The 15,128-nt window shown below is 45.7% G+C and overlaps 2 protein-coding genes across 2 annotated transcripts in view; both read right to left on the reverse strand.

The window, feature by feature from the left end:
* LOC140197410 (uncharacterized) overlaps positions 1-15,128 on the reverse strand; it is a 305,553-nt gene that overhangs the window by 237,984 nt on the left and 52,441 nt on the right. The window lies entirely within an intron of this gene.
* ankrd29 (ankyrin repeat domain 29) overlaps positions 1-15,128 on the reverse strand; it is a 37,630-nt gene that overhangs the window by 12,442 nt on the left and 10,060 nt on the right. Inside the window, exon 6 of the mRNA XM_072263589.1 lies at positions 584-682. Within this exon, the coding sequence (XP_072119690.1) occupies positions 584-682 (99 nt within the window). The remainder of the gene's footprint in view (positions 1-583; positions 683-15,128) is intronic.

Here is a 15,128-nt window from a genome sequence, read left to right on the forward strand (position 1 = left end):
ATAGGCCAAACTAGAACCTTGGTCGGCATGGTCCAGTTGGGCCAAGCAGCCAGTTTCCATTCTGTATGATTCTATTAGTCCATGTGTACCTAGACGAATGGTGTTAGCAGCTGTTTGATTAGAACACAGAACATAGAACACAAGATGCCAAATTAAACTATATCATTTATGCCTGCACATGATTTTTTTTAACCCTTGGTAATTTTTTTCTTCTAATTATGTTCTTTCTTATAAAAATCATGTATCATTTATGTTCAATATGCACTTTTCTTGTGATTACTGCTTATCCTACGTGCCTTTAATGCTGCTGCAAATATGTTTTTCACTGCACTTTGCCTTTGAAGAATACTTTACAGAAAGTATGAATCTGTTTACTGATGTAAAGTTTCACTTTTGGGATTGCATTCTACACCTAAAGGTCCTGAAGGATTCCCCGCCATTGTCCAACAAGCAGAGCACTAGATGATCCCTTTGCCACGTCCCTTGGCCTTTCATAGAGGAACAATGCAATGCTAGGGCAGATTGGTTGCAGCTGGAATGATTTCTTACATATTTCTCTCTGACAGTCCAACAGTCTCCGTACCTGCCTTGGTAGGTCAATCTTTGCTTCTGCTGACAGGAGCTGTTGAACCACTTTGAGATGACCTCCCTGTGCAGCCAGAAAGAGTGAGGTCGCCCCATCCTGAAACAAAGAACACAATCTTTTTCTCTAACAGAATGCTTTTCAGAAGTTCTACTGGTGGAAGGATATCATACATTTGTCCATTTTTCAGTATTAAATAAAAGTAGAATTTCAACAGTTTTCTCTCAAATGACTAAATTTCTCAAGACAAGAACATAAAATAGGAGCAGAAGTAGGCCACTCAGCCCTTCAAGTTTGCCCAGCGTTCAGTATAATCATAGCTGTCCATGCTGGTCTCAACTCCTCGAGTTTTGAAACATTGATTTATTTCCACCTTAAATACATCCAATGATCCAGACTCCACCTCCTTCTGGGGCAGAGTTCCAGAGATTCATTCCCTCTGAGAGAAGATATTTCTACACACCTCAGTTTTAATTGATCAGCCCCTTATTTTGCAGCTCTGGCCCCTTGTTTGTGACTTTCCCACGAGTGGAAACATCTCAACATCTCCTGTCAAGCCTCCTTAGGATCTTATATCTTTAAATAAGGTCACCCCTCATTCTTCTATAGGAGGAGAATTAGGCCATTCAGCCCATTGCTTACTCTGCCTTTTCTTCATGGCTGATCCATTTCCCTCTCAACCCCATTCTCCTGTCTTCTCCCCATAACCTTTCATGTCTTGACTTGTCAAGAACCTATAAACCTCTGCTCTAAATGCACCAGGCGCCCACAGCCGCCTGTGGTAACGAATTCCACAGAGTCAGCCCTCTCTAGCTAAAGAAATTCCTCCTCATCTCTATTCTAAATGGATGACCCTCTATTTTGAGGCTGTGCCTTCTGGTCCTAGACTCCCCTACCATAGGAAGCATCCTCTCCACATCCACTCTACCTAGGCCTTTCAACATTGAGAACCCCGCCCCTCCATTCTTCTAAATTCCAGCGACTACAGGTCCAGAGCCATCAGTTGCTGCTCACATGATAACCCTTTGATTCCTGGAATAATTTTCATGATCCTTCTCTGAACCCTCTCCAATGTCAGCACATCCCTTAAATAAGGGGTCAAAATCTGCTCACAATACTCCAAGTGAGGCCTCACCAATACTTTATAAAGCCTCAATGTTATATCCTTGCTTTTATATTTCTAGTCCTCTCAAAATGAATGCTAACATTGCATTCACCTTCCTCATCACTGACTCAACCCATAAATTAACCTTTAGGGAACCCTGCACGAGGACTCCCAAATCCCTTTAACATTGGATTTTTGAATTTTCTCTTCATTTAGAAAATAATCAACCCTTTTTTTAATTTCTTCTTCCAAAATGCATGACAATACACTTCTCTACACCGTAATCCATCTGCTATTTCTTTGCTCGTTCTCCTAATTGAAGTCCTTCTGCACCCTCTTGCTTCCTCAACACCACCAATCTTTGTACTGTCCACAAACTTTACCACAAAGCCATCAATTTCATCACCCAAATCGTTAACACACAACGTAATTAGAATTGGTCCCAGCACAGATCACTGTGGAACACTACTAGTCACCAGCAGCCAATCTGGAAAGACTCCCTTTATTCCCACCCTTTGTCTACTGCCAATCAGCCACTGCTTTTTCCATGCTAGAATCTTTCCCGTAATAGCATGTGCTCGTAGCTTGTTTAGCAGCCTCATGTGTGGCACCTTGTCAAAGGCCTTCTGAAAATACAAGTACACAACATCCACCGATTCTCCTTCATCTATCCTGATTTTTATTTCTTCAAGGAATTCCGATAGATTTGTCAAGTAAGATTTTCCCCTACAGAAATCATGCTGACTTTGGCCTATTTTATTATGTGACTCCAAGTACCCTGAAACCACATCCTTAACAATCACCTCCAACATCTTCCCAATCACTGAGGTCAGGCTAACTGGTCTACAATTTCCTTTCTTTTGCATCCCTCCCTTCTCGGAGAGTGGAGCGACATTTGCAATTTTCCAGTCCTCCAGAACCATGCCAAGATCTATTGATTCTTGAAGGAATGTTACCAATGCCTCCATGATCTGTTCAGCTATCTCATTTAGAACCCAGGGCTGTAGTCCATTGGGTCCAAGTGACTTATCTACCTTCAGATCTTTCAGTTTCCCAAGCACCAACTCCCCAGTAATAGCAACTGCACTCACTTCTATCCCTTGACACTTTTGGACTTCCAACACACTACTAGTGTCTTTCACAGCGAAGACTGATGCAAAATACTTATTCAAATCGTCTGCCATTTCCTTGTCTCCCATTACCATCTCTCCAGTGTCATTTTCCAGTAGTCCAATAACTACACTTGCCTCTCTTTTAACCTATATCTGAAAATTTTTGGTATCATTTTTGATATTACTGGCTAAACTACCTTCATATTTAATCTTTTCTCCCCTTATGGTTTTTTAGGTGCCTTCTGTTAGTTTTTATAAAAATTTCCCTATAATTTAACTTCTCACTAATTTTTGTTCTGTTATACGCCCTCCTTTTTGCTTTTATGTTGGCTTTGACTTCCCTTGTCAGCCATGGTTGCATCATCCTGCCTTTAGAATACAGTCTTCTTTGGGATGTATCTATCCTGTGCCTTCCGAATTACTCCCAGAAACTCCAGCTATTGCTGCTCTGTCATCTTTCCTGCTAGTGTGCCCTTCCAATCAGCTTTGGCTACCTTCCTCTCTCATGCCTCTGTAATTCCCTTTACTCCACTGCAATACTGACACATCTGAAGTTAGCTTTTCCCTCTTAAATTTCAGGGTGAATTCTATCATATTATGGTCTGTTTCCTAAGGGTTCCTTTACCTTAAGTTCCCTAATCAAACCTGGTTCTTTACACAACACCCAATCCAAAATAGCTGACCCCCTACTGGGCTCAACCACAAGCTGCTCCAAAAACCATCCCACAAATTCTCTTTCATGGGATCCAGCGTCAATTTGATTTTCCCAATCTATCTGCATATTTAAATACCCGTGACTAACTTAACATAGCCTTGTTGACATGCTTTTACTGTCGTCCACTGTAATTTTTAGACCAGATCATCATCAGGATCTTCTTATCCTTACAGTTTCTTAACTCTATGACAAGAACTCTACATCTTCCAATCCTATGTCACCTCTTTCTAAAGATTCGATTTCAGTTTTTTACCGGCAGAACCACACCACCTCCTCCGCCACCCTACATGTCCTTTCAATAGATCATGTATCCTTGGATATTCAGCTCCCAACTACAATCGGCTTTTAGCCATTATTCCGCAATTCCCAAACTATTATACCTATCAATCCCTAACTGAGCTACAAAATTATCTACCTTATTCTGTATACTGCGTGCATTCAAATATAACACCTTCGGTCCTGTATTTGTCACCCTTCTCAATTTTGTCCCCGTTTTACACTGCAACCTATCTCACTGACTGCAATTTTGCTCTATCATCTGTCTGTCCTGACAGTCTCATTATATATTACATCTGCTTGTAAACCAACAACCCTATCCCTATCTAAATGCAGACCCAAACTGACTAGCCCCTCTTGATCGGACAACTCTCTAACCCCAGTGAATCTCCTTTGGTCCACCTCCAATGCTACAATTCCATTTTTAGGTAAGGAAGCTAAAACTGTGCCCCCTATTCCATGCGTGACCTCGCCAACATGTTACCAGGAGAGGTGTTGAGCTGTTTTCACCAGTGGGACAGATTCAGACAGGGGGAGGCAGAGCAGTGACTGAAACAAAAGATTACTGTTCATAAACTCCAGCCCTTTACAATACAGACTCAAATTCTTATTTTCTCAATTATTCGTTGGATCTGCCTGATAACTGCCTGTAATTAATGCACTGCAACACCCCGATTCCTCTGAACTTCTCACACTTGCAGTCTCTCCCCATTTTGATAATGATCTGACAGATTCCCCTTACTGAAGTGCATGACCTCTCATTTCCCTGGATACACTACAATTGCCATGTTTTTGCTACTCATGCATTCTCTCCATATCCTGTTGCAGAGCTGCAATATCCTCATCACAACATGCCCTTCCACCTATTTAGTATCATTGGCAAATTTGGAAACCTTACGTTATATTCCCTTTTCCAGCTCATTAATGTGCAATAAGCAATTAGGACATAAGAGACTGCAGATGCTGGAAATCTGGATCAGCACACAAACTCAGCAGGCCAGGCAGCATCTATGGAGGGAAAACAATGCTTAGGTCAGTTGGTCACGGAGGTACTCCACTAGTTACATCCCCTCAGCTAGAAACGCCTGGTTTTTGATGAGATAGACCGTTTTCAGTCCATACTAACACTTCCTCCTTACCATAGGTGTTTGGTTTATGCATCAGTCTCCTGTGTGGCACCATGTCTAATGTCTTTTGGAAATCTAAATACACTACATCTGCAGGTTCTCTCCTTGTCACATTTTCAAATAATTTGAACTAATTTGTCAAACATAATTCACCTTTCACAAAACCAGGTTGATAAGGTATGATTATCTCCACCATAACTAAATAGGACCATAAGATATAGGAACAGATTTGTCCATTTAGCCCATCGAGTCTGCTCCCCCATTCCAACATGGCTGATTTATCATTTCCCACAACCCCATTCTTGAGCAGCTCAATCTGGGACACCTGTTTCTCGGTTAACCTCATGCATATTCCTTTCAAAATGGTTGGATTTGAGCTTTGTCCACATCTCACAGGAGCCTCAGGGAGGGGAAACTCCTCTGCTCCCTCCTCTAGGCTTCCTGGAATGGATGGAGTGAGACCCGGAATCAGGAAACAGTTGTTCAAATGCCAGTACTTGGACCCTGCCTGCGTAGGCAGCAGATTAAGCTCCGCCCAGACCAGGCAGTGGTCCGAGAACAGCACTGGCTGCGTGGAGGCTGCCGACATAGAGGAGATATGTGTCCTGGAAACATACAGTCAGTCGAGTTGCGAAACTTCTCGTCCTCCCCCCATTCTGGAAAAGGCACAGGAGTCAGAGTGGAGGCTCCGCCAGATGCTGACCAAAGCAACCAGCTCCCTCAACAGCTGCATTGACGCTCAACTGCCCTGAGGACCACAGCGATCTCTCTCCTTGAGGGTACAATTGAAATCATCCCCGCGGACAACCCACTCGCCTCTGTCAATGGAGCCCAACGGCACAGCAAAACAAACACGTCTGCATCGGGCCGGGCTCAGGGGCGTACACAATAACAAAGTGGAACAACACAACATCCAAACACATGGCAAAATGCAGCAGGCAGCCTGGCTCAAGCCTGTTTATTTTCAGTATCTCTGGCTGGAAATTTGGGGCCAATAATATCATCCGCTTGAATTAGAACTGAGGTGCTCAGTTAGACACTCCCATGTCTTTCGAGCCAGGTGAATTTATCTGCTGGAACGGTGTGGGTTTCCTGCAGGAATCTCAGGAATTCCCTCAGAACCGAGAGATGGTGGAACCTGCAGTAAGACTCCCTGATATTAATACTTGCTACTGTGACCTTCATGACAGTGCTGTATCTTCTTGCCAGTGCCCTGGCTAGTGGGAACAGGCCGTCTTACCCTGTGCCTCTGCACCACTAGCAGGACTTTCAGGAACTCCCCGAAACAGCTTTGCTCCCTCCCAGCTGCTTCCGAATCCCTCCCCTTTTGAGGGATGGTGTGGTCGGATCACACAACCCCAGACAGGTCAGTCAGCAGCTAGTCAGGCCTTATACTGATTGCACCAAGAGTCAGCTAAGAACTCCCAAATTTCCTTCATGGTGAAAGTCTGACACTCTCTGCTGGGGATAATCTCCTCTGCCATCTTGGCTTCAAAAGAGTCCTTCTCATCACATCACAGCATCCCAGGTCATCCTCACTGTCCTGTTCGCACATGCACACCCCACTACTGGAAACAGCCTCGCCAAGCGACCCCCCGCCCCCCCCCCCCCCACAGCCATGGAAGCTGGTTTCAGGGCCAGGGGAGATCCCACTTCCCCTGGATCATCAACAAAACAGTTCCTGGTACTGGGTAGAGCTGCCCCTCTGCTTGCCAATACTGCTCTCTAACATGTCCCCCACAGCCAGTTTGGGCATCCCATCAGCCTCCTCAAAGTCCAAAAGAAGGGCTTGAGCCACCTTGGCCTCACCAATCTCTGCACCCGGGTTCCCTTATTCACCCACCACTGGGGTAAGACATGGAGGAACTGCGACCATCGGGACCCCGACACTCTGTTCCTTTGGTGAGGACAGTGATCCAGAAGTACTCCCAGTCCCATCAGATCCCAGGGCCCAATGACCTCCAGAAGTGAGCTTTGTTTCTACAGAAGCTACAAAGCAAGAGACAGCCCCCACAGGCGACCCCCTGCCACAAGTAACCCCTGCTCTGCTGTATCAATCCCCTCCCCAGTGGACGCATGCTCCGAGCACTCCACTCTACCCGAGGACAAATCATTCCCCTTAGACAACTTCTGTTTGGCAGGGACCCATCAAACCAGAAGCTACAAGCTCAGGAGCTGCAGTCCCAGCACAGACTGAGTCTCTTCTCATGGATGGCCTGAATGATAAGACCATTGTCCTACTTCAGGGAGGCATGCCCCAAGCATGCAGCCTTTTTAAAATTTTTAAACATTTTATTGAGATACAGAATGGAGTAGGCCCTTCTAGCCCTTTGAGCTCAGCCATCCTGCAATTCCCCAATTTAGCTCTAGCCTAACCATGGGACAATTTACAATGACCAATTAACCAACAAACCGGTACGTCTTTGGGCTGTGGGAGGAAACTGGAGCACCCGGAGGAAACCCACGCAGTCACTGGGAGAATGTACAAACTCCTTACAGGCAGCAGTGGGAATTGAACCCTCGTCACTGGTATTGTAAAGTTTTGTGCTAACCACTATGCTATGTTTGTGGGGATAAATCTTCCCCCTTAGTCGGTTCTGTCTTCAGATTCAGATGACGTGTGCCTCCTCCTTTTTGTACCACCAATGCAGGGAGCTCCAGTGACCTCCATTTTGGAGGAATTCTTGATCCTCAGCCCCACATCCTCCCTCATGGCTTTGCCAGGCCCTCACTGAGCCACAGTGATATCTGTACCCTCCCAGCTGAAACTAAGGGAAGGCCCTGGCTCCTTGTCCTGTGGTGGAGAGGCCTGGAGATCTTTTTTCTTCCTCTTAGCCTTCCTGCTCTTTATCTTAACACACTCCTCTTTGCCAATCGTGCTGTGCTCTTGCCCGCCACCCTCTGCCACAGGGTCAGGAAGGACAATGGGGGGAGGGATGGAGATTGGGAAGAAGGGCAACAGGCGGGTAGTGGGGAGGGAGGCTCTGTGATGCCCTCCTGTATCGCCATGGTGGAGTTAGCGGGCCGGCATTTAGGGCAATTCTTACCCATATGCCCAAACTCCTTGCAGGCATGTCACTGTGGCCGGCCTGTAGCTCAACGGATCCAGTAGTGTTTCCTTCCATGCTACACATTAAAGTACCCCTTAGCATCCCCCGCTTGTTCACGGTGGGGGTTTATATGTGCCCAAAACGACCTCTGTCTGGCTTGAGCAGTACGGTGACCAGCGACCTCACCTCACCCAAAGAACACATAAGTGAGAAGGTCTACTTAGGTGAAGGTGCACATTACAGAGGGTTACCTTCTGTATGGGGCCTGTTGCCAGCTCTCGTGGCACTAAGACCCCTTCCATATTTACCCCCTTACTCAGGGCCAGGGACTCCTCTCTCGTAGACCAGAGGTGGAAAAGGGGCTTGTGATGCACCTTAGCGATCCCAATGACACCCTCATCCCCACCCACAGACACAGCCACAACAGCCAACTTCCACCTTGCACTCAGGCGTTCAGCCATATTACAGTGCACCACGTTTTTTTAAAGAGTTATCAGGCTTAAAGGTGGAGGCCCTACAGGAGTTCCTTCACCAGAGGCTACGAATCCTGCATAGGAAATAGGTCTCGCCATTTCGGAGCTGCAGCCCGCCATGTTAAAGCCCCAGCTGTCAGAAGTCAAAATCCTGCTCATTTAAACTCAGTCACTACACTTTTCAGCTTTTCAAAGAGCAGTTCGAAGAAGACAGAAATGACAGTAGTCTCCTCCGGATAGGCAGGGAACTCTGTGCAATGAAACTCCAGTGCTTCCCTCCCAGTGCGCAGCTGGGCCACTATGATGTTCCTCCATACAAGCGGAAGTCCAAGGTATTGCCACAAGCTCTTCACCTGGCTGTCCCATGCTGAGTACTCCAGCCGGGGTGGGCTTACAATCTTAACGAACAGAGAAGTCTCTCCTAGCTCCCTGTAAAAAGTTGCAGACATGATCCTTGCCAAGCTGCCAGCCACTGTCGCTGCCATGGCCTGAGCGTAGACTCAACAAAACTTGGTAAAACAGCCTTCCTTCAAAAAAACTACTGCAGTCCACTGCCACAGATGAAATACCACTCTGATACACCTTCCTCCATCCTCATTTTCTGTTCTTTGGTGTTAATTCTGGCCCTCCCTCAGAAACAGCGCACCCCAGAGTCACCCTTTCTCAGAACTACCCCACTCACAGTATGACCCCTCCTCTGAACCACAATGTGAGCTCCCTCCCCCCCAAAGTGTGACACTCCCTCAATTCCACGCCTTACAATCAATCAGTTTTGGACTCTGTTCAAGAGAAAATAGTTCTGTAACTTTGCGAGGTTAGTGAACTGTAAAGCAATGACTTCTGTCTCTCTGCTCATTTTAAGTGATCGATAATATAATCTAACCTTGAATTTAAGAACAACATTAAATATTTCCCTGCTGTTGGTGATGATTGTGTCCCACAGGCTGAGGTGATGTAGGTGTAGGCTCCTGTTACTGATTACAGAGAGTGCTGCGCAGTGAGTTGCACTTGGGACGTGCGGAGAGGCTACATTTATTAACCAGTGAGCCTATGTCTTCAGAGAGTGCCATGATCATACTGGCCGGTGGTGGCGGGGTGTGGGCTTGGGAGGCCGAGTGGCTACTGGAGTCACAGGGAGATGAGGCACAGAAGCAGGCCCTTTGGCCCATTGAGTACATGCTGACCATCAACCAGCCCTTTACACTGATCCCATTTCATTCTCCCCACATCCCCATCAACTCCAGCCAGATTCTCCCCTCACCTGCACACTGGGGGTAACTTACAGTGGCCAATTAACAAATTGCTCATCTCCACACAGATAGTGCCAGAGGTCAGGATTAAACCCCAGACTCTGGTAACCCTGATCCTTTCTTAATGGCCTATGGAGCACAGAATCGAGGCTGATATGACAATGCAGTGCTGCGTTGTTGGAGGTGCCAGCTCTGGAAGGCCACGTCCAGTTCCTCCAGGGAGCTAGTGAAACCCCAAGCAGTTCTCCATGCACACACAATATCTGACAGACACTTGGACAGGAACACGGACAGGAACGGTTTACTGAGATGTGGACCAAATGTGAGCAAATGGGACCGGCTTAGAAGGGCACCTTGGTTGACGTGGGCAAGAAGGGTCAAAGGGCACATGCCTGTGCTGTATGATTCTATAATTCTAATACTGGTTGAACTAAAATATATTCTGAGCCGATGAGAATAAGCTGTAGTTCCTACACTTTATTTGTGACTTGCACTTAGAGGCATCCCAGTCCAATAAGCCATTTTGGAGTTGTATGGGGTGCTATTCAAATACAAATTTCATTAGTCATTAGAAGATGCTGGTGTGCAGCTTTTTAATCAGCTCATTTCCCTCAAGGGCAGCACAGGGCGCCGTTCCATTATAACTGCATTGCGTCTTTGGTGATAGAGAAATGGAACCTTCACAACGACGTCTCAAATGTTTTTCACACTCACTTCTATTGACTTTTTGATGGTGAATTTTCCCAGAGAAAGGGAAAAAACTAGAGGGTGTAGGTTTAAGGTGAGAGTGGAGAGATTTAATAGAACCTAATGGGACACTTTCTTACCCAGAGAATCAGTACTGTACATGGAATGAGTTGCCAGAGCAAGTGCTTGAGACAGGTACATTAACAAGACTTGTGGATGGGTATATGGAGAGGAAGTGTTTAGAACACAGAATAGAGCAGCACAGTACAGGCCCTTTGGTGCATGATGTTGTGCCAACTTCTCAATCTAGTCCAAGATCAATCCATGCTTCATTCCCACATAACTCTCCATTTTTCTTTCATCTATGTGCCTATCTAAGAGTCTCTTAAACTTCCCTAATGTATTCGCCTCTACCACCACTCTATGTACCCGGTAGTCTGTAAAAATCCTACTTCTGAGTTCTTAAACTTTGCGCTAAACTTTCCTCCACTCACCTTGAAAGGTATTGGCCATTGCTGCCCAGGGAAAAGAGGTGCTGGCTGTCCACTCGATCTATGCCTCTTATCATCTTGTACACCTCTATCGAGTTGCCTCTCATCTTCCTTCACTTGAAGAGAAAAGCCTTAGCTTGTTCAGCTTTTCCTCAAATGACATGTTCTCTAAACCAGGCATCACCCTGGTAAAATCTTCTCTGCACCTTCTCTAAAGCTCCCACATCCTCTTATAATAAGGTGATCAGAACTAAACAAAATACCCCAAATGTGACACAATACTCAAAGGCAGGAGAGATATATCAAGAAGAAGATGGCAGCGGCGAACAATACGACCAAGGGCAATATCCTCCAGACAGTTCACATCTTCTTCCACAACTTCTTTTTCTTTCAAAAGTGGTTCTGCTACCGTTGGAGCTTGGAGTCTACATTTTGGTGGGTGTTTTTCAGGCCCACTAAGCTATCTGGTGCTTTGCTGTCTCTGAGGTTGCTCGGTGAGGCGTGTGGCTTCAAGACCAAGAAGCCTGGAGGTGGGGTGCAAGCCCACGATCAACTCTATTTATCTCCAGTTAAAGTGTCGAGGAAGATTGAAATCATCCAGGCGTGAGTGGGTGTTCAGCGCCATCTCTGATCCTTTCAGTTGCTACTACTGGTGGAAGGTCCCTGGTTTCGAACGTTCTCTCTCTCTCAATGCTGTTGGAATCCTGAATCTTGGGCAAAGTTTCACTGATGTGATTTGTGGACTGGACTCTGTAGCTCACGTTACGATGTGTTTCTAGTTGCTCTTTTTTCCGTTGCCATTTTGGGCGATTTTTGATTGGGGCAGCCTGCGGATAACAAACTGAATATTCAAGCTGAACTGAATATGCCTGGCAACACATACAAAATGCTGGTGAACGCAGCAGGCCAGGCAGCCTCAGCATCTGCAGATTTCCTCGTGTTTGCGCTGAATATGCCTGGGCTCTTTCAGTTTTGTGCTATTATATTCTGTGTTTATTGCTCCTTTTTTTTGCTATTTGCACCTTTTGTTTTTTTGCACATGGGGGGGGTTGATATTTTTCTTTGAACAGGTTCTATGTTTTTTTTTGTTTCATGGCTGTCTGTGGGAAGATGAATCTCAGGGTTGTATACTACATTCATACTTTGATAATAAATGTACTTTTAATCTTTGGATATGGGCCAAATGCAGGGTATTAGGAGCTAGCGGGAACAGGTCCTGCTCTCGGGGCCTCACAACTGGCTGCTTTTTGACGTCCCAAGGATGTGGCCTGGAAGATGATCATGCCTTCAGGGTTCCGGGATTTCGTGGCTCTGGAGACGTGCTGATTCTAGGCCGGTTCCCCTGACTGAAGCATCGCGGGAGAACAGAGATCATCGGGAGCAGCGGGTTAGCTGCCAGGGATCGTGTCTGGAGAGCTGTGGCTTTTTGGTGCCGTCTCTCTGGGCACAGAGCTCGGAAAAAGCGACGCAACAGACTTCTAACATCTTAAATTATCGAGATGTTTGTCATGTCTCCTCTTTCACTGTGAAACAGAGGCACATCTTTTTCCCCTTATTAGGGGGAGAGAGAGGGCCTGTGGTATGTCGAATTATTGGTGAACGAGTAGTTTTTAGGATACTGCAAGCCTGTGTCTTTATTGATGCTTTGCTGCACGCATAAGTGTTCAGTGGAGGGTTCTGATGCTTTTTTGCTGGTGGGGGTGGGGGGGTTGTTGCCTTGCTGCTTGTGCGTGGGAGGGGGAGTTAGGGGTCTTTGGGGTTCTGATGTTTTAACATCATTCATTCTTTGGGGCACTCTGTTTTCGTGGATGTCTGCAAAGAAAAAAACTCAGGGTGTATATTGTATACATTTCTCTGACGTTAAGTGCACATCTTGGCCAGCATGACAAGTTGGGCCAAAGGGCCTGTTTCTATGTGGTATGAACTGGAGGATAATGTGGTATGACTCTATGAATAGGAAACTCTCTAATGACGCTGAAAAATTTGGAGTGTACTTCAGAAGCTATGGGATACAGGACAGAATAGAGCAGTGAGGTAAGATATCAACACGAGCTTCTGAGTGCAGGAACAGGGAAAAGGCTGAATGGCCAACTCCTGAGTCTATTGCTTACGTTTTCATTGAGAATGAGGTTGAGATTACTCACAGATGAAATCACCAAGCGAACCATAGGGCAGCTGGGAGCCACAGCAGACCGCGGCCTACGATAATTTCCACATCAAACTCAAGAAACTTATCATTTGTGCTTGGAATCCATGTCCTCAGCACTCTTGGACAAAGAGTTTCTACAGGGATTTATTGAATTTGTTAGTGAGCACTTTATGATCACACAATATCCCTCTAGATCTTTCCCATCCATGTTTAAGCATTGAAATTGTACCTGCCTCAACTACTTTCTCTGACAAAATGTTCCATATACCCACTGCTCTCTGTGTGGAAAACATTGCTCCTCAGATCACTTTTAAATCTTTTCCCTCTCACCTTAAATCTATGCCGTCTGGTTTTAGACTCCCCTGCAACGGGGAGAGGACTGACCATGCATGTTAACTATGCACCCATGATCTTATACCCATGTAAGGTCTGCCCTTACCCTCCTTTGCTTCCAGAAAAAAGTCTCAGGCTGTCTAATCTTTCCTTATAACCCAAGCCCTCTGCCCTGGCAAGAAAGTTCAAAGTACATATATGTCACCATATACAACCCTGAGATTCATTTTCTTGCAAGAAACATGATAGTCACACACCAGGACAGACAATGTGCAAAAGACATTAAACTATACAAATACAAAAAATTAATAAAAATAATAACAAAAGCAATAAATTTTGAGAACATGAGATGAAAAGTCCTTGTAAGTGAGTTTATCAGTTGTGGGAACATTTCAGTGATGGAGTGAGTAAAGCTGAGTGAAGTCATTCCCTCTGGCTTAGGAGCCTAATGGCTGAGGGGTAATAACTGTTCCTTAACCTGGTGGCGTGGATCCTGAGGCTCCTGTACTTTTTTCCTGATGGCAGCAGCAAGAAGAGAGCATGGCCTGGGTGGTGTGGGTCCCTGATGATGGATGCTGCTTTCCTGTAACAGTGCTCCGTGTAGATGTACTCCGTGGTGGGGAGGGCTTTACCCTCTGATAGACTGGGCCATATCCACTACTTTTTTGTAGGAATTTCCATTCAAGGGCATTGGTGTTAGCATGCAGACAGTGATGCAACCAATTCATAAACTCTACAAAAATACAACAGAAGTTTGTCAAAGTTTTAGATGCCATGCCGAAACTTCGCAAACTTCTACAGTAGAGGTGCTGCCGTGCTTTCTTCGTAATTGCACTTACATGCTGGGCCCAGAACAGATACTCTGAAATGATAACACCGAGGAATCTGAAGTTGCTGACCCTCTCTACCTCTAATTCCCTGATGAGGACTGGCTCATGGACCTCAAGATTCATCTTCCTGGTCAGTAATCAGCTCCTTCGTCTTGCTGACATTTAGTAAAAGGTTGACTGAGTGGCGCCGTAACAACATTCTCCTTCCTATGTGCTGATTCGTCACTTTGATTCGGCCAACGATAGTGGTGTTGTTAGCAAACTTGAATATGGCATTGAAGCTGTGCTTAGCCACACAGACATTAGTGTATAGCAAGTAGAGAAGGGAGCCAAGCATACAGCCTTGTGTTTCACCTGTGCTGATTCAGACTGTGGAGGAGATGTTGCTACCAATCGAAACTGACTGGCATCTGAAAGTGAGGAAATCGAGGATCCAGCTGCACAAGGAGGCATTGAGGTCAAAGTCTTATTGATTAGTTTTGAGGGGATGATGTAATTGAATGCCAGGCTGTAGTTGAGGAACAGCTTCCGGGTGCGTGCATACTTGCAGTCCAGATGTTCAAGGGTTGAGTGAAAGGACATTGAAATGGCATCTGTGATGGGCCTGTTGTGCCTGGAGGTGAACTGGAGTGGATCGAAGTGGCTTCTCAGGCAGGAATTGATAGGTTTCATCACCAACCTCTCAAACACTTCATCACAGTGGATTTACGTGCTACTGGATGTTAGTCAATAAGGCAGGCTACCACATTCTTCTCAGGCACTGGTATAATTGAAACTTACTTGAAACAGGTGGGTACCTCAGACTGTCCAAGTGAGACTTTAAAGCGAAGCCTTGTTACCTATGTGGTTTTGTTTCACATAGCATTCAAGCCCTTCTACAGCTGTCAAGCATCCTTCAGTGATTCAAGTTGAAAACATCCTTGTGTACCTTTCCCAGCTTAATAATA

Source organism: Mobula birostris, chromosome 1, assembly GCF_030028105.1.
Source record: "Mobula birostris isolate sMobBir1 chromosome 1, sMobBir1.hap1, whole genome shotgun sequence".
Taxonomy (NCBI): domain Eukaryota; kingdom Metazoa; phylum Chordata; class Chondrichthyes; order Myliobatiformes; family Myliobatidae; genus Mobula; species Mobula birostris.